Source organism: Scardinius erythrophthalmus (genome assembly GCF_964197995.2).
Source record: "Scardinius erythrophthalmus genome assembly, chromosome: 23".
Classification (NCBI taxonomy): domain Eukaryota; kingdom Metazoa; phylum Chordata; class Actinopteri; order Cypriniformes; family Leuciscidae; genus Scardinius; species Scardinius erythrophthalmus.
The window spans coordinates 26,517,415-26,543,283 of record NC_138243.1 but is presented as its reverse complement, the minus strand read 5'-3'; the positions used below and the strand labels follow the sequence as shown (position 1 = coordinate 26,543,283).

General features: G+C 39.2%; 1 protein-coding gene across 5 annotated transcripts in view; it reads left to right on the top strand.

The window, feature by feature from the left end:
* The window catches only part of ssbp2b (single stranded DNA binding protein 2b), a 76,018-nt gene that overhangs the window by 23,822 nt on the left and 26,327 nt on the right, over window positions 1-25,869 (top strand). For all 5 annotated transcript variants that reach the window (XM_081354485.1, XM_081354484.1, XM_081354487.1 and 2 more), the window contains 3 exons: window positions 6,304-6,376; window positions 7,900-7,961; window positions 8,046-8,130. In XM_081354485.1, coding sequence (XP_081210611.1) covers window positions 6,304-6,376; window positions 7,900-7,961; window positions 8,046-8,130 — 220 coding nt within the window. The remainder of the gene's footprint in view (window positions 1-6,303; window positions 6,377-7,899; window positions 7,962-8,045; window positions 8,131-25,869) is intronic.

The window sequence follows — 25,869 nt, the reverse complement described above, 5'->3', positions numbered from 1 at the left end:
AGACTAGAATACTTATAGAGCAAAATCTGAGTTAACTTTAACTAGTCCCCCATTACTTGTGCTTGAATAATAACTCAAATCATGTGCTGGTGTGCTAGCACTTTTCTGTAAACTTTCAAACGTGTTGAAACTTTCAATTTTAGTATGGCGGACAATAAATTAGATGAAAAAACCCATAGATTTACACAGAAGGAGGAATCTATGGATCGTGGAGACTTCGAGTGAGCTCATTTGATTTGAACCATTCAATAACCACCCAAGCAACCGCATAGCAACCAAATGGACCTTGGCAACCACCTGGCAATGCCTTAACTGTTAGGCTATATAAACTAAAGACAGATCTCACACTGATGGTTTGGGTGAGTATAAATATTTCGCAAATGGACCTCGCTGAGTTAAGTGATCAAATCTGAAAACGCTTCAGATCGATAAATGAACGTGGGCCTCACTCTCTTCTCCCAGTCACCATGTTCATCATTCAAAGGAAATGGTAGTTTTTGGGCTATGCTGACAGCTAAAGTGATGCCTCTGACGTCTCATTTTGTTTGATAGATTGTTTGGCATCAGGAAAGCTGATCTGCATGTAAAGTTTGTCTTTCTGTGGCCTCTGTTCGAGTGCAATCTCTTTGCGTGACCTTTTCCTTATTTTTTATGCCTGCTCGAGGAGTGAAGTGTCACAGCGGCTATTCAATTTTAAAATGAAAAATGAATGGCATTTGGCATTTGTTGATTTTAGAAACTTTGGCTGTACTGCATGTTCACACTTCAGTCTATGTGGTTCAAATTCACTTGTTTTGGATGACAGTGTGAACAGCAAAAATCACACTCAATCGGACATTTTCAATTCCAATCATGGCCACTTTAGCATATGGAAATCAATCAGATACTATTTTGATTTACGCAATTTATACATATAAATCAAATGTTCCAAATTGCATACTTGATTTATTTTTGAATCACAAAATTTTACATTTGACTGTATAAGGTTTTGGTCTGTATACCTTCAGGTGATTAGTTTTCTCGTAAAAACTAAGAAACTGTTTAGTTATTATTACAAATTTGACTACTCTCATGTATATATATATATATATATATATATATATATATATATATATTAAAAAAAATCTAATCTCATGTAGTTTTTTCATATTTTTATTGTAGTTTTCATCACACTTTGTTCTAATGCACCAACTGGAAATACATTTAGGCTGGAACGAAACGCCCCTTTCCGCTGATTGGTCAACCTTAGATCAAACCATGCCGTCATCAGTTGTTCCTCAGATCCGCACAACATAATAAATTCATCCGCTGCTACAGTTGTACGCATTCTTGAAGTGTTTATTGCAACCCCATTTCATCTCTTTCTCCTCAAACAACCATAACTGATGGCTTGACACAAATCGTACCGGGGCAGAGCCTAGACAAGGCTTTCTTCTGTGTAGACATATAGGTTCAATATGGCTAACCATACACGTGTCAGAGAAATAGGTGTATGGAAACAGAAACTGCTCCCACATTACCCATTAGTCCATTTCTTAGGCACACTGCCTGTTTTATTTAGCTGACAAACTATTAAAATCTGTGTGGCAAAGTTGTGCAACACAGCGCTGAGCGAATGCATCTACATTGTATTGAAGCGCAAAACAGTGTCCATTTAAGGATAAATACGCAGCAGTCATAGCTTTTGTTTTTGACAATACGCCGATTTCATTTCATTAATATTGAGTATTAATTGATGTATCACAAAACTGCGTTTTTCTTTCTCAGCCCACTAAACTTCCTAAGTTACAGAACCGATGTGCGACTGACTCGCTGTATAGGCACATAAAGTGTTGTTTCGTTCCTGAATGCACCCGAGTCTTTGAACGAAACGGTTGAGTGAGTGATTCAATACCTGTATTACACCGAAAGGTGCAATTAATGTGGTCTTTTTAACATGTTTAAAAATGAATGCAGCTGTTTTTTTTTTTTATTATTATATTTGCAATTAAATTGTTGTTTTGGGATTAATGTATTAATGTAATTGCATATTAATGTATTGCAGTGCCCTAATTTCATAATAATATTTAATGTTGTTGTATATTAGGTCTCAGATAGTGTGATACTTGCTTTTGAACAGTAGCTATGTTTCCATCCACCTATTTTTATGTGCATTTTGGGATATTGCGTAAAAAAAGTCTGGATGGAAATTCAATTCCATTTAAGAAAAAATGCACATAAACTACGATGGAAACACATTTACCGAATAAATTCCTCTATGTACACCAAAAAAAAAAAAAAAATCATAACTGGCATAGCTGGACTATCCAGCGGACCAATCTTTTTGCACAGCATCTAAAATCCTGTTTTGGTTGTTCTGAAATGCTTGAGCAAAGGCTGTAATTAAGTGGTTAATTACCTTCCAGAACTGTATAAAACGACTGCGTTCCTGAGCAGCAGGTGTCTTTCTCCAGGCGCAAGATGTCACATTTATTGCGCTTTGTCTGCACGCTCTAGACACAAGTAATTTATTATATATGAAAATTATTTTATCGATTAAAGTGGCATTTCCTACTTTTCTTAGTGATTTTTAATGGCAGTTTATAAGGAAGTGACGATTTTGTTCTCTTCGACTAACTAGTTAAATTCGCAAATTTGGATGGAAATATAGCTAGTGACAACAAAAGTTTCAATGTTAATTTGTAGATATAAGCCTGGTCCACAACGCGCGTACACTTTGTCCCGTAGATGGTCTGTTTGCGTGCTTTAACCTCGCGCACGAGCAGATCCGTTTCCTCGCTAGAGAAGCGTTCAGTTTTTCCGCTTGCAAATTCCACCATGTAAATAGCGAATCCGCCATGGTGCGAGCGCAACTGGCTTTTAAAGGGAATGGGAAATGAGACTCTGATTGGTTTATTGCACGTTACACCCAAAACACACCCATTACTCATTAAAGGTGCTCTAAGTGATGTTGGGTGACGTCACTTCTTGTTGACGTTCGAGGTATTGTCAAACAAAACGGAGGCTAGCTAGACCCTCCCTCCTCCTCATCCGCGCACTATCCCCCCAAATCCCTCTTGTCGGTTATTGGCTGGAACAGTTTGTTATGTTTCGTGGTGCGGGTTAGCCCAGTTTGTTTTTCTTGCCATTTCTGGAGCCTGGGGTGTCTACAGAGACCGCGTTTTTTTACAGTGTTGTGACAACCAGGTTCTGTTTTTGTCATGTTTTGTTTGTGTTTGGACTTTGTTTTATTTTATTCAGTCTCCTTGATTTTGCCGGTGCTTATTGTGTTCAATTATCCCTAGCTTGCTTAATCATTAGTTCCCTTGTTTCAGGTGTGTTGTCTTGTTAGTTTGTATGGTCCTTCTCGTTGTTCTCATTTGCCCCAGCTGTGTCTCGTTCCCTGATCCCCCTCTGTGTATTTAAACCCTGTGTGCTCTCTTGTTCCTGGTCAGTTATTGTATGTAGGTTCTGTGTGCATGTACCTGTTTCCCGTGCTGAGTTTATCTAGTTCTGAGTCTATTAAAGTCTACTGCTGCATTTAGATCCGACTACCGTTTCTGCTTCTATGAGAATCATGACAGAATAACTGAACACTACAGAGGATCTAGCAGGTAGTTCCCAGGACCCCGTTATGCATCCTGTAGCAGAGATCATGTGTCTCCGTCAGGGGAATCGACTCATCGAGGACTACGTGACAGACTTTCTGGAACTGGCTTATCAGACTCCTCTGGATGAGGTCTGTTTGATGTTGTTTTTCCGTGGAGGACTGTCCGAGCCCCTCTACTCGTCGATGCCTGAGCCTAACGGGACTCTGATTCAGTATATCGAGTGGGCTCTTTCCATGAGTGGTTCGTTGTTTTCAGTGGGCTTAGCGGAGGAGGTACAAGTGCTTCACGTGGGCTTTATTGAACCAGTGCTTCTCACGTGCTCCACCAAGTCAGCGCTTCACGTGAGTCCCATTGATTCAGCTTTACACACGTTCTCCGTCGAACCAACGCTGCGGGAAGATCCTGCCGAACTAGCACTACAAATGAGTCTTGTGGAGCCAACGCTTCAAGAGGGTCCCGCTGATTCTGCTCATCGAGTCTGCCCTGAGTCCAGCCCTGCCCAGTTGTCTGAGTCCAGCCCTGCCCAGTTGTCTGAGTCCAGCCCTGCCCAGTTGTCTGAGTCCAGCCCTGCCCAGTTGTCTGAGTCCAGCCCTGCCCAGTTGTCTGAGTCCAGCCCTGCCCAGTTGTCTGAGTCCAGCCCTGCCCAGTTGTCTGAGTCCAGCCCTGCCCAGTTGTCTGAGTCCAGCCCTGCCCAGTTGTCTGAGTCCAGCCCTGCCCAGTTGTCTGAGTCCAGCCCTGCCCAGTTGTCTGAGTCCAGCCCTGCCCAGTTGTCTGAGTCCAGCCCTGCCCAGTTGTCTGAGTCCAGCCCTGCCCAGTTGTCTGAGTCCAGCCCTGCCCAGTTGTCTGAGTCCAGCCCTGCCCAGTTGTCTGAGTCCAGCCCTGCCCAGTTGTCTGAGTCCAGCCCTGCCCAGTTGTCTGAGTCCAGCCCTGCCCAGTTGTCTGAGTCCAGCCCTGCCCAGTTGTCTGAGTCCAGCCCTGCCCAGTTGTCTGAGTCCAGCCCTGCCCAGTTGTCTGAGTCCAGCCCTGCCCAGTTGTCTGAGTCCAGCCCTGCCCAGTTGTCTGAGTCCAGCCCTGCCCAGTTGTCTGAGTCCAGCCCTGCCCAGTTGTCTGAGTCCAGCCCTGCCCAGTTGTCTGAGTCCAGCCCTGCCCAGTTGTCTGAGGCACCGGTGGCGCGCCTTCGCCGACGTAGGAGGAAGAAGAGGAGGACCCGCTCGGCTCGATTGGCTTCAGAGGTCCCGCCTCTGCGCCTCGCCCTGCCGGCCCCGCCTCTGCGCCTCGCCCTGCCGGCCCCGCCTCTGCGCCTCGCCCTGCCGGCCCCGCCTCTGCGCCTCGCCCTGCCGGCCCCGCCTCTGCGCCTCGCCCTGCCGGCCCCGCCTCTGCGCCTCGCCCTGCCGGCCCTGCTTCTTAAGCTCCGGGAGGCTTCTCTTGAGCCCGCTTACAGCCCGGAGGTTTCTTCCGTGGATTTCCCCAAGTATTTTTTGGGGGGGGGCAGTAGGTACCCTGAGAGGGCCATGGAGTCGGCGCCTACATGGACCCTTGCACGGCTTTACACGTCTGAGCTTCCTGTGTCGCCTGAACTTTCTATGCTGCTGGTTCCGTCCAGTTCTGTGCTTCATACGCCTTGGCCCCCTTCTGAGTCTGTTTCACCCTGGTCCCCGTCTGAGTCTGCTTCACTCTGGTTCCCGTCTGAGTTTCCGCCGACAGGGCTTCCATTTGAGTCTGCTTCGTTCTGGTCCCCGTCCAAGGGTGCCCCGCCGTGGCCACCCGCACGACCTGCCCCGCCGTGGCCACCCGCACGACCTGCCCCGCCGTGGCCACCCGCACGACCTGCCCCGCCGTGGCCACCCGCTCCGATGTCGTCCTGGAATCCATGGTCTCTAGCTACTCTGTCTGGGACTTCAGGACGCCCGCCCTCCCCTCCCAGGTTGTCGTCTTGAATGGCGTGAGGTCACGCCTTCTGGAAGGGGGGAATTATGTGACAACCAGGTTCTGTTTTTGTCATGTTTTGTTTGTGTTTGGACTTTGTTTTATTTTATTCAGTCTCCTTGATTTTGCCGGTGCTTATTGTGTTCAATTATCCCTAGCTTGCTTAATCATTAGTTCCCTTGTTTCAGGTGTGTTGTCTTGTTAGTTTGTATGGTCCTTCTCGTTGTTCTCATTTGCCCCAGCTGTGTCTCGTTCCCTGATCCCCCTCTGTGTATTTAAACCCTGTGTGCTCTCTTGTTCCTGGTCAGTTATTGTATGTAGGTTCTGTGTGCATGTACCTGTTTCCCGTGCTGAGTTTATCTAGTTCTGAGTCTATTAAAGTCTACTGCTGCATTTAGATCCGACTACCGTTTCTGCTTCTATGAGAATCATGACAAGTGTGTTCAGGGGACAGGCAGCTAGCGGATGGTGAGGAGATGTTTGCTGTATGTGACAAAAAAAATTTTGGCCTAAAAAATGTGTGACATCGCTTAGAGCACCTTTAAGAGAATAGAGACAACCCTTTTAGACCGGCAACATACAGCAACCATTTTCCCGTCGTTAGTGCGCTCGCGCCGTGCGCTTTAGACTGTGTGCTTAGATCGTTAAAATAGGGCCCTGGAAGTCCGAAGTATGTAGCCTTTGTTCAGATACATTTGTATTATTTTCCAAATATCTAAAAAGAAACTAGAATTGAATAGTGCATCTTACATGAATTAATGAGATTTTCTCTCTCTGTGTTTTGCAGGCTAGCACTCTACGTGTATGAGTACTTGTTACATGTAGGAGCCCAGAAGTCGGCACAGACCTTCCTGTCAGAGGTGAGCCAGCGGCGGGTTTATTTAAGCTCCTGCTTATCGATGTGCCATCCAGGCACACGGCCTCGTAAGCATTGGCCCGCCCCCTGGGGCTCCAGCTAATTTAATTACACGCAGATGATATGCTGAGCAAGCAGGACACATTAGATGTTTGGTGTCCACTTAATGGGATTGGAGGAGAGTCAGTGCATCGCTGTAAAAACGACTAAATTGTTTCAGCAGAAACGCTGGAGCAGTGCTGGCATGTTGATCATCACCTTTTTTATGGTTAAAAGCGCATGTTTGCTTTGTTCTGTATCAGCTGCTCATCTTATTTGTGATGCAATACTTTAAGGGAAATCACAATCATTTATGCCTGAATGATTTCCTTTCAATGTCACTGAGGCATTGTGGGATTGATCTATGTGAAGGAAACCATGACATTTTGAAGCACTGCTTTGATATTTATAGTCTCACCATTATTTGCATATGAGTCATACACGCTTAAGAGTACAAGTCATCTTAGAAATCACAATAATGCACTGTAAAAAAAATTCTAACCTCCCCAGCTCAAAATGTTCTAGTGACTGGTCACATCTAAATGTTTCAATTGGCCCAAGTGAAATTCTGTAAATTTAATTTACACATTTAATTTAATTGATTGAAAGTGACAGTAAAGACATTTATAATGTTACAAAAAATTATATTTCAAATAAATGCTGTTCTTTCAAAGAATCCTGGGGAAAAATCTATCACAGTTTTCTTAAAAATATTACACTGCACAACTGTTTTAAACACTGATAATAATGAATGTTTCTTGAGCAGAATATCAGCATATTTGACTGATTTCTGGAGGGTCATGTGACACTGTAGACTGGAGTAATGATCCTGAAAATTCAGCTTTGTTCAGAGAAATAAATGACTTGTTAAAATATATTTAAACAAAAAGCAGTTATTTCAAGTTGTAATAATATTTCACAATATTACTGTTTTATGTATTTTTGATCAAATGAATGCAGCATTTGTTAACATAAGATACTTCTTTCAAAAACAGTAAAAAAATCAAATAAAGAACAGTAGTGGACATTGAAAATCTGGAAATTAAAATCCCATTTAAACCTGGAAATAAACAATGTTCTCAAACAAAGAAAAGTTATGATGTAAAATGATAACTATTTCTGTTGCATTATTTCTAGGTAACTAATAAAATAGCCAAAAATTCTGGAATTTGCTTTTTTTTTTTGCTGATAATATAAACTGTAATTGAATTTTTCCATTAAATTCCATTTTCTGAAATTAAATGAAACAGATTTGACAAATTTTACATTTTTTATTATATTTGTGAACAGATGTGCATTATCCATTGACAAAGATGTTGATATATTTTGGAACTGACACAAGGGGGAATCACAACCTCGGCAAAAGTAGACACCGTATTGATCAGTTAGCCTGGCTGAGTACAAAAAAAAAACATGCTGATGGACATTTAATGAAAAGAAAGTCTATTGAACAAGGTTTACGGTGGGTTTTTTCTCCTTTCTTTCCAGATAAGATGGGAGAAGAACATAACGTTAGGAGAGCCTCCAGGATTCCTACATTCATGGTGGTGGTAAGATTCACGTTGTTAAATGTTTCTCATGTGCTGATGTGTTGTTCATGGCTACTGCTTCATCCATCCTTGTGTGTTTTGCAGTGTATTCTGGGATTTGTACTGTGCAGCACCTGAAAGGAGAGAAACCTGTGAGCATTCCAGTGAAGCCAAGGCATTCCATGACTACGTAAGTTACTCTCACAGTGGATTGATGGCTGAGTGAATGGTGTGGTGTAGTACTTAAAGCTCAGGGCATGGATGGATGGATGGATGGATGGATGGATGGATGTATAGATAGATAGATAGATAGATAGATAGATAGATAGATAGATAGATAGATAGATAGATAGATAGATAGATAGATAGATAGATAGATAGATAGATAGATAGATAGATAGATAGATAGATAGATAGATAGATAGATAGATAGATAGATGTTTATCAGCTCCATTGTGATTTACTTCACAATGCAAATGGTATTTCCCATGAGGCTGTAGTGCTTCAGTGCAGTGATGTTTGTGCTTCTGAAAGGCTTTATTCTTTGCAGTGTGGTTCTGAGTAAGAACAAATGCTGCTGAGTCTTACAGGAAGGAAGTGTGATTCAATTTCCCGTGTACCTCGGGCTTCTGGTCACCTTAACTCTCGCAAACAAGAGCACACGGGACCTAAAGTTCTCCTCGTTTCACCTTGGAGGGAGATGTAAACGTTCAATTATAGACACGCTTTCTTTTACCCAAACACACTGTCTGCTGTAGCGCACACCTCAAAAGCGCAGTTTAGAAGACGAGTAAAGAGCGCAGCGATGCCGAAGATCACTGGTTTGGCCCCAAAACTCATTTCTCTTTCCAGCACCAATTAGCTGAATTTCCTCTGAGAGCGTCTGGAGTGTAGGCACAACAGGAGTAATTACAGAGAGAGCTAGATTGTCAAACGAGAACATCTCCGTCCAATACATCGGCTGCTCACTGGGACTAATTGCCAATGTACAGCAAATACACTTTGCAGCTATAATGCACTTTGCAGCTATGACTGTAGTTTTAAAAAATCTAAATTGATGAAGTTTATGAATACGTGTTTCTGGTTCTTTTTATGAATGATTAATCAGTGCACATTGCTAAAAAAAAAAAAAAGTATTTTATCAAAATGTTTTACGAATCCTTTTTCTGACTCTATTATGACGCTTAAAGGGATGGGTCAGAGTAATTTGAACCTAGGGTCCTTTGCACCATGACCTCGAGCCAAAAAGCCGGAAAAGTCCTGTCAGAAAGCGATGCATACTCCTGATGTACTTACAAACTTTCCAATGCCTCGTTTTATGAGTACAGAACCTATTTGTTCTACTGTAGAAGTTTGGTACCATTCTGGGCATTATTAGTGGGGTAATTTACGAGATACATCATAGGATCCATTAGCGCCTGCACTAAGCCATTCGGCTGATATCTCTAAATAAGCTCTAACTTTAATAATGTTCAACCAAGGGAAAAAAGCTTCTGGGGGGGTGTTTGGCTCGAGGTCATGGTGCAAAGGACCCTAGGTTGATTTTACTCCGAACCATCCCTTTAATGCATATATACACACGCACTCATACACTACCACTCAAAAGTTCTGAGATTTTCCAAATATTTTTGAAAGAAGTCTCTTATGCTCAACAAATCTGCATTTATTTAACCAAAAATAATAGTAGAAACAGTAATATTGTGATTTCTTAAAAAAAAAATTTTTTTATAAATCTTATATATATATATATATATATATATATATATTCATTAACTCTATTTGAATACATTTTAAAATGTAGTTTATTCCTGTGATTCAAATCTGAATTTTCTAGTCTTCAGTGTCACATGATCCTTCAGAAATCATAATAATATGCTGATTTTCTAATCAAGAAACATTTCTTATTAATATCAGTGTTGAAAAGTTGTACTGCTTAATATGTTTAAGGAAACTGAAATTAATTCAGGATTCTTTGATGAATAGTAAGTTCAAAAGAAACAGCATTTATTTGAAATATCTTGATTGTCACTTTTGATACGTTTAATGTATCCTTGCTGAATTCTTAAAAAAATCTTAAAAGCATTTTTTCCAAAACATTTGTCTCTGATTAAATATCCTGTTTCACAAAATTACGAAAATAAAGTGGGTAGTGAACGCCGTTTCACATCGTCTTACAGATGTTGCTCGATTCTGTTTGGGCTGCGTGGCACATGTGCTTCGTTTTCCCGGCAATGTAATAAACTTGCACAAGGGAGTTGTTCGCATCCTAATTCGGAGGATATCAGAGGCTCAGGCAGACGTGCAGTGCCATCCTACGTGCCAGCGTCAGTGCGGTGGCTTTTGTGCTAAGAATAAAAGCCATAGCAAGAGGGAATAAAGCCCTCATTCCTTCCCTCTCACCTCTCCTCATCCTCCCTCAGGGAGCGCTCGTTTCTGAGAACACTTCCAAAGAGAGCTTCCTAGAGGTCACTTTCCAAGACAAGGTCAAAATGTCACCTCTCTCCATGAGTGCGATGGGATGGTTCTCCCCCTGGCTGTGGTTTTTCACTGGCTGTGTTCGCAAGGGCATACTAGTATACTGGTTATTAGGAAATGTGTACTGGATACTACTGTTTCTTAATGGATAATATGGGATGATAAACATTTCAGAGTGCTGTCCACATATATCATAAAGAGTTTGAAATTAACACCCGCCAAATGCATGTAAAAATGAACCGTGGAACGCTGTCAAATCACTAATTAGGCGTGTTACGTATTTACTCACTTTGTTGGGGAAGTTTGTGTAAGGCAAATCTGCTCAGATTTAGTGCAAATACTCAACTCGTGAGTCATCATGATATATTAAATACAGCATATTGCGCAGAATCAGCTCATATCTGGCATACTTGTACATGCACATCACTACGCAACAAATAACTGTGCGCTTGTTCATTTGCATTGCAGATTAAAAAGCACTTGGTTAACAGAAAGACATCGTTATTTTCCAACATCCTACATTTTTTTTTTTAATGTTCTTTGTACTGAATTGATCTGTCCACCTAAAACACATTTTTGGTGATGAGGATGAAAGAGGAGGAGAGGAGATGGCTGGATGACTGGATTTTGTTTGAATAAGAAATTAATGTATGAAATTTTATTTATATAGCTTTATATATATATATATATATATATTAGTGCTGTCAAAGTTAGCGTGTTAATAACGCGTTAACGCAAAATCATATTAACGGCACAAATATTTTAAAGCGCGATTAACGCAGCGCGTATTTTCTGTTTGACCCGTGGCCCAACCCCTAGTTGGAGAAATGGAGATACACAGTGTTGCCAACTTAGCGACACTGCAGACCCCTTTAGCGATTTTTTCCCTTCAAAAAAGCGCCCAAACCTTATTTAGTTTCTGAGAATCTACCGGTTCCACCGGTACTGCTCTATTTAGCATTTTCAGAAGAGCTGCCCTGTCTTGCAAAAATCTAAACATGTTTGTGTTAGTGAATTGCTCAGTGCAAAGAAAGAAGTAATGGGAACCTGGTATTTCTTTGTTCTTTCTATGTGTCTTATAGACATGAACAAGTTCTTTGAAAAACATCTATGACCTTTGAAACATATCTCGTCTTCATGCTCTGTGTTGACTATGGTTTCAATAATAAACATACATTTGCATAAATCATCCATAATTATCCATGCCCATGTTGATTAGAGTATTACAAACTTGAAAAGTATTAAATTAAGGTACATTTAGAACAAATAAAAAAATTGTGATTAATCGTGAGTTAACTCATGATTTAATCGCGATTAAATTATTTAATCGATTGACAGCCCTAATATATATATATATATATATATATATATATATATATATATATATATATATATATATATATATAGCTGTGACATAGTTAAGCTGTTTTTTTTTTTGGCTTGTAGAAGCTCTGAATGGCCTGTAACTTACAAATTAAGTAGCCAAATTGGCCAGTGAGTGAAAAAGTTAATTTCAAACTCTGAGATCATATATTATATAAAAATAACAGTTTTGTGTATAAAGGAAAAATGTCATCATTTACAGATTGTAAATCAATATAATTCTCATACGCAATTTTCATATGCATTTTTTCTTTACAATTGATATTAAAAACTTTCATATTTATACAGCAGAAATAGTACGAATAGCTTGGAAGTATGCTATTTTGAATATGACATGTTTTGCTTTCTCATTCTGGGTCTTCTGCTTTTTGGCCCTCGGATGGCTTCCTCCATAGTTGAGGTCTTTGACCCGGCCTCGCATCAGTTCATTTTCAGCATAATGACTTCTCTGTCGGTGGTCACGTTAATGGAGTTACTATAAAACCATACCCTGACATGGCGGCCGAGTCTGTTCTCCCTCATTACACCGTGTCACTGTGTTCGTTTTGGGCTGTCGGGGAGTTCTAATGCACTCCGAGGGTCCTGCGAGTGGTGTTGAATGCCATGCTAATTGATCCTCAGGCAGATATAAGAGTTTAATGCGATCTGCTCAAGACTAATGTCCCATAAGGACGCTGACGCTGGTTTCCTCTTCGCGATAAGAGCCAAGTGTGTGGTTGTCATATCCAGGCACAGGCCCTTGGATGCTCCTGATACTGCTGTTGCTCGGGGATGTGCGTCACGCGAGCTAGCAGAAGATATGTCAAGGCGAACCCAGAGAGCAAAAGAGCCTGGACGTCCCCAGTTTCATTCATTATTAGCACATTAATATAACCTAAATTCATCCTGGTATCCATTCTCATGGTCACTTCATGATAGTAAAGTCGATTGGAATATGTAATATGATCTTGCTAATGCTTAAATTGGAAACGGTTTTACTTCTTATCCCAACAAAATGTGATCTTTGGAAACCTAATTTGGTTTTCCATTGATTGACCACAATCATATAAACGGTAGGGAACTCATTTCTTAAGTGACGGTGGATCATCTGAAATATGCGTTTATGTCATGACGGCCTCTAAAAGCTTTCTGGTGGCATTGCTTAACATCATGGCGCTTCTGTTGCAGTTGTACAGATAACTGACCTCTATTGTAGGTTGAATGTATTTTTGTATATAGAGACCGTTTCAGTTACATTCTTTTTCCTAGGGCTGAGAAAAGTAGCATTATTTGTAGCATTAGTCACGATTATTCACAGAAATCTTATTTTATGTAATTAAATTTTATTGATAGCCTTATGTTGTAGTATCAGAATTGTGAAAAAATTCTGAATTTTAGAATTGACGACTTTTCAATTCATGAGTTGGAATTTGAATCGAATTGTCCGCACCAAACAGGAAGTTGAATTGGACGTAAATGAAGTGGAATTTACAATCCAGAGAAATTCAACAGAAAATTGCATTCTGGGAAAACTAATTGTTCTTCCACCCTGTTATGTGCAATAAATATTTTTAAATTGAACACATTTTTTTGACGTTTTGAAACTTAAAACTGTCTGAAGCTTTCAGACAAGGCATAGTTTCATCTTTAAAAAAAAAGTCTTCAATAATTTTTCTTCTTAAAAAAATACAATTCTACACATTTTTCTTAAATTCAACTAATCCTGTTTGCTACATCAGTTAAAATTAAATTAAAATTCAAGAACTGAAATGAAACTGGTCTCAATTCAATTGTAAATGGCACATCACCTTGATAAACAAATACATTTCAACCAAATGCTGTGCTACAAATAATCATCTTTTAAATCATGATTTATCACTTCATCACTTTAACCAACTGGGATTTGCATCTGTCTTCTTTGTCCAGACGCTGTATATGGTTCATGCTACCAGTGCCAGATGGGTGTTTGAGCTGTGGCCTAACAGTTCAGGACACATTGAGCTTTGGTGCTCATGTGGGAAATCCTCACTATGCTTTTCTGTCCTCATTCGTCTGTTCTGTTGATTCAAAAGTGTCTAAAAGTGTGAAAGCAATGGGGATTTGATGCCCGTCACATGCAGACTGTCTGGATTTGGACCAATGGAGTATGTGTTAAACCTCTTACAATCTGCTTTTGAAGTCTGAATGTAAATCATATATGGTTTGGTTCTGCATGATCAGTCAGTTTTCTCAGTCTGTTTTCCACATCCTTTTGAGTTTAAGATTCTGGGAGGTTCTTTCCCATCTTAAACAGCTGGCTGCTCAAACCACAGCTTTCAAAAGACCCCCACAATAAAGTCAACTTCTGCACAGATCAAAGTCGATGTGCAGTCGCTTTGCCCCAAGCATCCTCATCGGGGTTTTTTTTTCTCCACGGATTAAAGTCTGCCAGGGAGATCGGCCTCCACAGTATTCATGGCTTTGTCGTGGGCTTTGGGAAAGGGACAGACGAGTCTTTGGGATAAGCTTCATTGTTTTCTCTTCCCGCACCTCCAATCGAGGGCTTCTTGAGGGGGCCGGAAGAAGGCTGTGTGGCGTGGTTGTTTACCCAGCACTGGGCTCTCCGTCTCTGGGTTTGGCTGTGGTGAGCGGCCCTGTTCTCTGGTGCAGCACTAAGCTCACAAGCCTGCGCTAGCCAGCACTCAGCTTCCTAATAAGCAGGAGAATTGCAGATTGAATTGCTCCCAGTTTCCTGTTGGGCTCATGTTGCCGTGATTTTAACTGGATTAAGACGCAAAAAAACCCGGCCTGTTCCGAGACACGCGTTTCGGACACATTTGCTTTGAGTGCACGGCCACCCTTGTAATACGATTTCCGAATGGCCTGACTTTCTTTTGATTGTTGTTAAAATGCTTTCTACATTACAAGTGTTCTTCCTCTCTTGGCATTATGCATCAGATGCGATTGTCACAAACGATCCCAGATATGCGTTTAGTCTTTATGTCTGATTGCACACTTTGAAATTCAGGATATACTCAGCTTAATGAAAAAGGGTGATTTCTAAATGGCTTAAATGTTACTGAGCCATAAGCACTTGTATTTAAGGATGTACAGATACTTCGGTGCAAGTCAATACTATAATAAATAAGTTCTTACCGTATTCTAGTATTGGTAGTATTTTTGTAAAAAATCCGAAATTGAAAGAAGTATTTATTTATCCGTCCGTCAGTCCCTCCCACGCATAGGAATACCTGGAAATTAGTAACTTATTCAGTTGTTTTTTCTTGTTCTTGTTTCTTCCTTTGTTTAATTATTATTTAACCAGTCTTGAATAATTTCTTGACAATATTGTTTACTTAACAGAGAGATACTTGGAAGACTACATGCCAAAATTTTATTTAAAGGATTAGTTCACCCAAAAATGAAAATTCTCTCAGTAATTACAATATTTCTATCAATATTTAACTAAAATAATAATGTAAATAGCTATATATTAATATTATTTATAATAATATTATAACTAAAATAAAAAATACAATAAAATATGTTTTATATATTAATGTTAGCTAATAATTAATACAAATGACTTTTTATTAAAATATATATATATAATATACACGATAGTATTTATTCATATTTTGAACTTTCAATATTTTTTATATTTATTTTTAGCTTTTTTTAGCTTATTATTACTTTAGTTTTAGTAATTGTAATAATTTGTTAAACTTATTGTTAAACTTATATTTCAGATAGTTGCGAAAGGCAATACTTCTCTGTTTAATATTTTTACGTTTAAGTTTTTCATCTAATATATTTAATTTGATTTCAGATTCATTTCAATTAACAAAAAACTATTTTTAGTCGTTTTTTAGTAAACAATAACCCTGGTCTGAATGCATATTAGATTTTGTAGGTAGTATCCTACTTTGTATATAGAATTGTAGCCAACCTACTTGTATTTGAAACATTTAAAATGAATGATTTTGAAATTTGAAGGGTTTCAGGTTGTTGCTGTAATGTTTTCTGGGCAGAAGAAGCTCTGAAACTTTTCCTGCAGTGTTTGAATGAGACATGTCAGTTGGCGGTACGAGGTATTTGAGGTTTGGCTGCCTCTGCCTGTGTAAATGATGAATGAGCAGCGAGTCGGGGAGCTGAGGAAGAGGAGGCAGGCGGCCACTCACTGCCTGACAAGCTCCTTCATAATGCAGGATAGGGATGCCGAATGGGATTTGGGAAATGCAGGTGGTCTTTTCTTCTCTCTCTAAATTTTTTTTCTTTCAGCGATGAAGAAGATTTATTTTTAATGTTTCGGGAGCAAGAGCTCGCCCAGAAATGGAGAATTAAATATATAAAATATATAAAATAAAATCCCCCACTTCAGTGAAATCTTCTCCGGCTACACTATCGTGAGCTGAAGTGGAATAGAGAGATGAGAAGCCGATAGATGGGAGTTCATAATTTTGCATATGCTTTGAATAAATTTGCATCCAATAACACCATTGGCTCATCTAAAGCTCGCTTTCCATAAGTGAATACTTTCAATTTGATATAGTCCTTAAAATCAAAAGGCAGATTGATGCTATGTGTTTTGACTTGACCTCAGCTTTGTAAAGTTATTTTGTACTTGTTAGTAGTGTTTGCTAAGGCAAGTGTCACTATTCCTTATATTTAGGGTTAGAGATTTGAACTCTTCTTCAGACACCATTTACTTTTAAAATCTAGTTTTATTATTATTATTATTAAGCATATTAAGTATTTATTCTACACTTGAGTTCTTGAATTTGTGTATTTGAAATTATTTTTATAGCCTTTGGCTATTCGTTCAGTGACGGTGCATGATTCAAGGCATCTTTTGTGTGTCGCCCCCAAAACATCTCCAGGAGGCCCTGCTGAATTAATTAGGCATCCAATTAGTGAGATTCTGCATATTAATCAAAGCAGGATATGACACTGAACAGATTTCCATTGATGAGTGTTATGATTGTGACATTAATGATCATAATGACATCAGACCGTTGAGTTATAAGAGTCATCGCATGACGCACAGGCACAAAAATGCCTGAAAACAAATCCATTACTGCTGTCTTAATGACATGCATTTATTTCTGTATCAATGATGGTACATGCTTTGGTCTAATGATTAAATCGAGTGTTTATTGTCGGACTTTGTGTTCGTGTTTATGGTGCATTGTACTTTTGCGTTAACGTCAAATGTCAAATTGCGTTGCGTTAATTTATACTCGCACTTGTTTCCAGTTAGCCTGGGTTTCCCCATGCTGCCTTGCGCGCAGCGCGATTTTATTCACGCTGCTAGGCAGCCTGGACACCATGGACCAAATTTTTCCCTCAAAAAGGGAACCAATCACAGAACGGGGAGGGAGCAGCAAGACGATGACGATGTCTATGCGACACACCGAAGCAGTTTGTTTATATCTATGGATCCAACATAGCAGCAGACGCGAAGTTACCTTTTGATGCAGCCTTAGATAGTGTTCTAAGTAGTCTAGAACGCAAGTTTATTTCGTCTTCTTCCTCGTCGAATTTCTGTCGCTCTACATATGTCATCTGGTATAATTGAAACGATTGGCTATGAGCTACGTGCAGGCGCATTTGATAGACATTCGTAGCGCCCAATAAACGGCTCTGGGCATTCGTAAACCACGCCTCAAATACGAGAAAATGAACATGTGGTTCCCAGACCACGTCTCAATGAGAAATATCTAGTTTCCAGTATGAACTGTTTGCAATTCCTGCCAATGGCAGGTCAATAGAGAAATTATACCGGCCATCAATTTTTTTTTTTTTTTTTTTTACATATGAAAATAATGTTGAAAATGAAATACAGGAAAAATAATTTAAGTTTTTTTTTTGTAGGAATATTCTACATGCAGTATGTGGCAGTTCTTGAGAAAAAAATTGCCAGTCTAGATGAACTTATGATAAATAATTAATTTTTTTACAAAAATGTCTGACCTGTCATGCTCTCTTCAGCATGTTAGGAACGCACATCATCCGCCGTAATCCGTGGAATTAGCTGACAAATTGTGTTTACACACCGTTATATAACCATGTGAGTGTGTGTGTGTGTGTTACACACAGTACTATGTGTCAATTGTTGGATTTGCTTGTTTGGGTATGTTTATATTTTTATGCACTCACATTGTGTAAATGTCACCTTTGCCTGTGTCCGGCCTCTCTCTCCACCACGGCAGGGTTATTCCGGAGTCTACCTCGGATCGGCAGAGCCTCGTGGGAGGGATTGGGACACAGAGACGTGGATGTAATGATTTTGCATTTCTGAGGCCATGTTCTCTTTGATAGATCAGTCTGTCAGAAACTTAGGCCAGTGACACAGCGATTTCTTGTCCTCCTCTCAAACATCCTCAGAGAGCAAAAAAAATCAAATCAATCATTCTTAAGAAACGTCCCGTTCTTCTTGATTACCAATGTTTTTTTCCCCCATGCATGTATTCTTATTTATTAAGAATAACACAGATTATTTGCAAGCTGACATAAATCAGACGTTATCTTTATATTATATATTTGTTGCATTGCTATACTGTTGCAAAGATGTTTTTGTGCATTTCTTTGGCTGTTCTGATTGGTTGCTCGGGGTTATAAGCAATAGTAATGGCGAGGCATCACTGATAAACTCCTAAGTAACTTTCGCATTAATTGCAAAATTGCTGTGGCTTGCCGAAGTTCGTCTTTCTGGCAGTCGTAGGGATGCTGTGCTCAGTGGTTAAGATTAGGGCTGCCGGCAGGTGCTGTAGTTTGTGTACGCATTAAAAACAGCCCTTTTTCCATCTGCACCCATTTACTTCTAATCTACAATCTAAGTAATCTGGCATTCTGTCACAGATACAATTCCAGTCTATTCCAGTCGATACTCCATTCCTGCATCATGTGCTCTGGAAATGAGCTGTCTAGACTTCTGCACTTTCAGTAACACAATTGCTGCTCTGTTTTTCCCGCTATATACTGTAAAAATAAACTATTACAATCAGTTCATCTTACTTTTTAGTATGCTGTTTAATGGCTTGGTCAGACCTAATTTAGAAAAATAATAATAATGCACCATTGGAAGAAAAAAACTCAAATGAAATCTCCTTCATGTAACATATTAATTGCTTCTCCATGACTGCTGGGAGATTTAGGGTGTGTTCACACTTGGCATGTTTGGTTTGATTAAAATGAGCCCTGGTGAGATTGCTCTGTTAGTGCGGTTCATTTGAATAAGTGTGAACGCCATCCCTATGCCTTTAGGTTTGGTGTTAAAATACAAATGTGAACGTTAAGCAGACCAGGACTAAATGTGTGTTTTTTTTGTGTGTTTTTTTGGTCTGGACCAAATGAACCAAGCGAACCGAACTACACACCCTTAAATGAAGAGCAAATTCAAAATGTATTTATTTCATTTTATTTTTTATTTCATTTTATTTTGTAGCTTCACAGATTTTTATCCTGAGAAATATGTGACATTACTAATACACATAATTTTTTTTTATTATTATTATTTCTATTTTATTTTTGCCCTTACAATTACTATTCTTGGCTGAGAGTTTTCCAAGAAATTCTTCCTGTAGTCAAAGATCTCAATATATAAAGTTCGACTTTTCTCATCAAAATCTTCTGTGCAATCTACAATAATTTTATAGCTCTTAATTCATACTGCATGTGAACAGTTGTTGCATTTGTGATTATCTTGATTACTTCTAAGCTTAGGAGAAACGAATTTTAGACATAAAAGAAACATGATAAATATATTAGGTCTCCTGAGCAATGAAAGAGCAATCCCTGAGCGATAAAGCTTTTCTCTGGGTGCTGCTTTTTCACACACACATGTATAAACTGAGAACGAGGAGGCATATCTAAGAGTTAATGATATTTACTGGAGCAGTTTAACAGGCCGGCAGCAGTAAGACAGGCCAGCAGCCTTGAGCGACATCCAGACCTCTGATGAACTGATAAAACACTGGAGTGCACATTCACGCTGGCGCCGAAGAAGACACAGCCTTGCCATGCAGACGTGGCCAGACCCACAAGCCACAACAGCACCATGAGCTCATGCTGCGGAGAACGGGACAGGCCCGTTTGCTGACTAACAGCACCAGCGATGAACTGGAGAAAAGCGTGGGGGAACCAGGGTCATGGGGAATCTGCAGGACTGGATTACTCTCATCTTGTTGTCAGGCTGTTTTTTTTATAGAACAGTTCACTGAGGTCAACGTGAGTTTAATCATATTGGAGGGGTGTGTATCATTTTCCGTTGAGCCAAATACGACCCCACCCTGCTGTCACCCCACATGGCCTCTGTTGCAGTCGCTGCCAGAGGTCACACCCTTCAGTTACACCCTTAAATGTCATTTCATTTCATTTAAATTTCTCAGGAAAGACACAAGTACACCAATGAGAAAACCGTTGATGTATAGTAAAGGTGCAGTCAGAAGTCAGAGTGCAGATTTACACAAAAGCCCGTTGTGAAATTCGCATTACAACATTAAACGTGACCGAACCTTAAGTGTATAAAGCTATAAAACCAACGTGGAGCGCATAGCTCAGATTTATTTGTTATATGTTGAGGAAAATCTGAGCACAGAATGAGATATTATTGAGACATCTGTTGAAACTACAGGATTGCTGAGATCATCTGTCTTGTCTAATAAAGACATCTAATTTGTGATTTTTATTTCCTACGTTGATTTGTCAGAGTTCAACCTTTACCAACCTCCTTCCGACCACAAAGTGATTGTGATGAAAGCCAAGACAAGCAGCTGGTGTTGTCAGCGACCGCATGACGGCTTTGTTGTGGTCACGCGTGTGTGATAGCATGTCAACATGTACGTTCAGCCTGGCTGACGATACTGTAATACGTTGGTGTAATTGCTGTAGTCAGATGGAGGAGTTTCGACACAGTGTGGTTTATTCCAGGCGAGCGCTTGGATCTCATTCCTCGCGTAGCGTTGGTGGACCTCCAGGGAGGTGCAGTGCGCTGGAGCCGTTTCCTAGGCAACCTTTTTTTTTTCCATCTGGGCTTTGAAATGAGGACCTGATGTGATTGTTAGCAGCTTGGGCTTGTGCCATTAAGTATGCAGCTCTATCTTAGCCTTCACTTCCCTGAAACTCCATGACATCACCGAATCCCACGACTGGCATATCATCTGATGGACACACATTAGCGCCCCGTCAATAGAAAATATGCTTACGTAAGCGGTTTGGTTATTCATAATACATTTATTCCGTTTTGTTGGGAAGCCAAGTATATAGTACACAATGTTTTGATACTACTGCCTTGGCTTTTTGAAATTATGCTTTTAACGGCACTTGTAATCATTTTTATAGGTTGTTTGTAGTATGTTTTGAGTTAAGTACATAATTATATTCTGCCTTCTCGCATCAGCTACAATCACTAGCAATCCATTTCAAGCAAGCATCACTTTTACTATTGCTCCTGGCGGACGATAAACTGGACAAAGTCTACAGGCTGGACCCAAGTCATATCTAAGGTCCAGAACACCCTAGCAACCATTTAACAACATGCCAAAAAAACATTCAAAATACCTTAGGATTGTGATGGTGAGTTCCTCTCATGTTTGCTTCAGAAAATGGGGGAAAATGCAAAATTTACAAAACAAATGTTATTCTTGTAGCTGTTTATCTGAAAATGGCAGCATATGTGTCTCCAGTACAGGAAGTGTGTATACTTAGCCCAGACATTGACCTCTTGTTTTCTGTCTCTTAAACGTTTCCTTGTTGTGTTTGGATAGTTGATAGCAACTGGCTTACTGTTGTTTTCTCTATTGACATGCAATATAACAGTGGGTGGCATTTATTGCATGTGTATATTCTGTGCAGGGACCATATCTTACTTCATATTTCTTTTTGTAGCATTTTTAGCAAGTTTTGGTTTTATATAATCATGTTCAACCTTCTCTCTGACCCTTAGAAATATACAGGCTGTTTTTGCCTCTGTACCATTTAATGGTCTCTGTTATGAATGGTTGACCTCTTCAGATAAATGATTAACAACGCCCCCACTAAAGCTGATGAATACGGTATGTGTGTTATCAGGGGTTTAACTGTGAGGGTTTTTTTTCGACAGATTTTTACTTGCCTTACCAACATTTTCACTCTCCCTAACTCAAAAAGTTATGAATGTGAAATTATTTTGAATTACATTTAAATAAATGTTGCATTTCTAATTTTATGTTTATTTATTATTTAATATTGATTTATAATTAAAATTATTTAAAGAATGAAAAAATTATTTGGTCTTGGACGAATGTGATGAGAAATGTTTGAATTCATTTTGAGATATTGAGGAAAATCTGAGCACAGAATGAAATATTAAGACTGATCTGTTGAAACTTTAAAGGGATATTTCACCCAAAAATGTTCTTACTACTTCCATAGTAGGAAATAAAATAAATATGGAATGGAAGTCAATGTTCTTCAACATATCTTCTTTTGTGTTCAACAGAAGAAAGAAACTCATACAAGGTTCAAGGCCGAGTAAATGATGAGTAAATTATGACAGAATTTTCATTTTTGGGTCCCTTTAAATGATTTTTGAAAAATACATCAAATAAATAAATAAATGAAAATCAACATGTATAAATAAATAAATATTTTATAATTATATAAAAAAAAATTATTCATATTTTTCACAGTTTGTTTCATCAAATGTACTGTTTTCTTTACAAAGACAATTTGCTATCAATGAAAATAACACAGTTTTTATAATCATAAAAGAACTCTGGAACTTCTGGAATATGATGACGTTCATGGCAAAATATTGCTATTTACAACCCATTCTTACTGATGCTACCAAAACCATTACAAGTCATTTGAATTTTGACAAAACCTCTACGTCAGCCATTCAAGATTATTTTACCTTGCTGACAAGTTTAAAAAGTAGACAAGCAGAATTCACAACCAAACGTCACAAAAAAAAAAGATCAAAACATACAAGATGTAGTGCAAGTGACATTGTTGAGCCTGATGATGTTCTATGTGTTGTGAATGATAGTGTCAAACTAGTAGTAAATAATTTTTTTGTTTTCCTCATTTCTCTCTTAATGTTTAATATGAGCTCAGGTGAACTTTAAACATGCAGTTTAATTAATCACAGAGCAGAAACAATATCGACACAGAACGGCAGAAGGAGATCTCCCAGTCTTTATTCCAATCTGAGCCGTTAATCGTCACTGCAAAGGCTTTGCGAAGCGATGACAAATGTGTGTCGAGCGCTTCTGCCAAAACAAAGACGGAACAGACTTCAGATGAGCAGCATTGTCGGCGTCTAATTCCCAGGAGAAATTTCCTGTCCAAATGTTTGTCCACTTGCAGGGCTGGCAGTGCCAGAGCGGGATCATCATTACCGTTCCCTGCAGTGGATTTGTCTCCTGGGGATCTGCGGTGGAGTAACTATTAGCCCCTCTATCCCGTCCCCAGACCCCATGCTGGTGACCCAGACTGTATACTATCCCATTTAAGAGGCTTGATTTGAGGATTTACAACTGGATTGCCAAATCTCCAAATGTCCTGAACTGACCCCAGGTGCACCATGGGAGGTATTTCTGGTCTTCCTCCATGTTAGTCCCTTCTACAAGCAATTCAGTTGCTAATATATTGTGGTTTGCCGTTTTATGCTTTAACAGATGGATGTTCATGGCAGGCTGCGTCCAATGTTCCCAAACTACTAAATGGGAACAGTAATGAGAGGGAAAGTGTTCTTAATTAATTACTTTATATCCAAATTTGTAGGCTGGATTTGCTTGAAGCGCTGCTCTCTGACAGTCGCCATAGATTTTACGTTTATGTTATTTTGCTTTGCAGACACTAGTAAAGTTTACACAAAACATAGCTTGCCTTGCCAGCTTTATAGAGCGACTCATTAAAAATAGTGATGCTACTGACTTGGGATAGTTCACCCAAAATTGTGTTATCATTTACTCACCCTCAAGTTGTTCCAAAACTATATGAGTTTCTTTGCTGCTGAACACAAAGGAGATATTTTGAAGAATATCGGTAACCAGACAGTTTTTGGGCCCCATACACTTCCATAATATTTTTTGGGGGGGGGGGGGTGGGGTGTCCGATTTAACCTTATGTTCTATTTGTCAAGTGTTTTTGTGTTTAAGATTAGGTAAACCGTCATACTTGAGGACTGATAATGATATTCTGCATCAAAGCAATGCTGTAAATTCACGAATGTTAAAACCCATTAGCTTTTTTTAAGCTCAGAGGGGGAATTTTTGCAGTTGTGGCTGTTTGTTTGAAATGCTGACAGCCTGTTGTTTGTACTATATATCAGTGTTGGATAAAGCTTCATTAAACCAGCATACTGAATTGATCTGCTCTTGTAACACACCGTCCATAAGAAGCTTTTTTTATAGAAGACACTCCGTTTTACTGATCTATTGCTGCCTTCAAGTCCTCTTGGGAAGCTTATACTCGTGAGTTTGAGAGTCGTATTATACAGATTGGATGTGCTTATCTTTGTTGCATTGTTGCATATTTCTAACTTTCTAGGTTACTTTCCGACAAAGACTGGAAACGTTACAAAAGTTACATTTTATGCATTTTTATCATCATTCTTATGCTGGCAATGTAGTTTTCTCGAAAATTTTAATCTAGTGATGGCTCAACTAAGCTTTGCAAAGCTTTTGAGTCAATTGTATCGTAAAATTTGATTCGGTACGTGTTTTCACAGTGTGCATTGTGGCCATCTAGAGGTCAAAAAGATGCCATGAACGCAAGAAAGCGGACACGCGCGTCTCTTGGATATTAAATTGCGTTTACTGCCTACTTTACAAGATTGTTCAGTTCAGAGGTTTTTAAACTGAAGTCCATTAATAAGTTCAGAGAAAAATGTGTTAATGTAAAATAATCATAATAACAGTTAGAATTATTGTTATTATTATTATTGTTGCTGTTAATATGAATATTTTAAATTTCCTCTTATTATTATTCATATCGATAATAATAATAATAATAATAATAATAATAATGTGTTATTAGATTATTTAATAATACATTTATTTAAATTAAATACATTCTTAATATCATTATTGTTGTTGATAATATTACTATTTTGTATTTTTATTATTATTAATGAATTAATGATAATAATTGTTATTATTAGATTTTTTTCTTCAAATTAATATATTTTTTCATAATAATTACATATTAGTTATACTATTATTTTTATTCACAGGTTAAGTGAATCCACCCCAAATTATTTGTAAAATTTTGAAATATAAAGCTACAAAACATCTATACATACTACAACATTATTATTATTATGCTTCTGCTAATATCTTTATTTATGCCCCAAGGTTAGAAAGTCAGAGCTCAAAGAGTTTGTGACTCTGGCCGTGGTCATGCGCGCTCACCTCATAACTACGATCATTCCGAGAGGAACGTAGCATATGCCGTGCACCTGGCACCCAGGTGTTGATGACCAACTGGTCTCTGATCAGTGAAATGAAGTGCCTACAGGTCCCTGTTATTGATGAGCACACGGATAGGAGAGTGGACAGTCCGTTAGCAGGCCGGCGCTCTCGGTCACTCCATCTCACTTCCTGTCGCAGGTAATTGATTTCATTAATCAGTGCTAATCGAGAACACGCTCCGTATCCACCAGGAATCAAGTGTGCCTGCCCAGGTGGAGGGACTCCCGCATGCTGTTGAGCTGGTAATTGTCAGAAGTCCTTTAATTAACATTCGGCAACTGGACACAGGAGGACGGACCTGCCAATTGATGGCAAGGGCCTGTCATTTGGGGGGAAGCTCATTAGTGGTACTAATTTTGCTTTGATATAGTAACCATGTTCTCATGACTCTGCTGCATTTAGAAATGAGATGTGTGCTGCTGTTGACAGGTTTTAAAGCTAAACCTGGGCTTAAATAGCTGTTTTGCTGTACCATCCGTATATCAAGCTACGCCGTTTTAATCCTTTTCCGTCTTCTCTTGAATAAACTCCCAGCAGGATGTGCGTTTTATCAGTTCCCTCACAATTCCAAGAATGCCGTTATTACACCCGGCACTTCAAGCTCTCTGTCGCAAGAATGTAAAGCTTACAGGCCCATTGCACTCAACTGAGGGCTT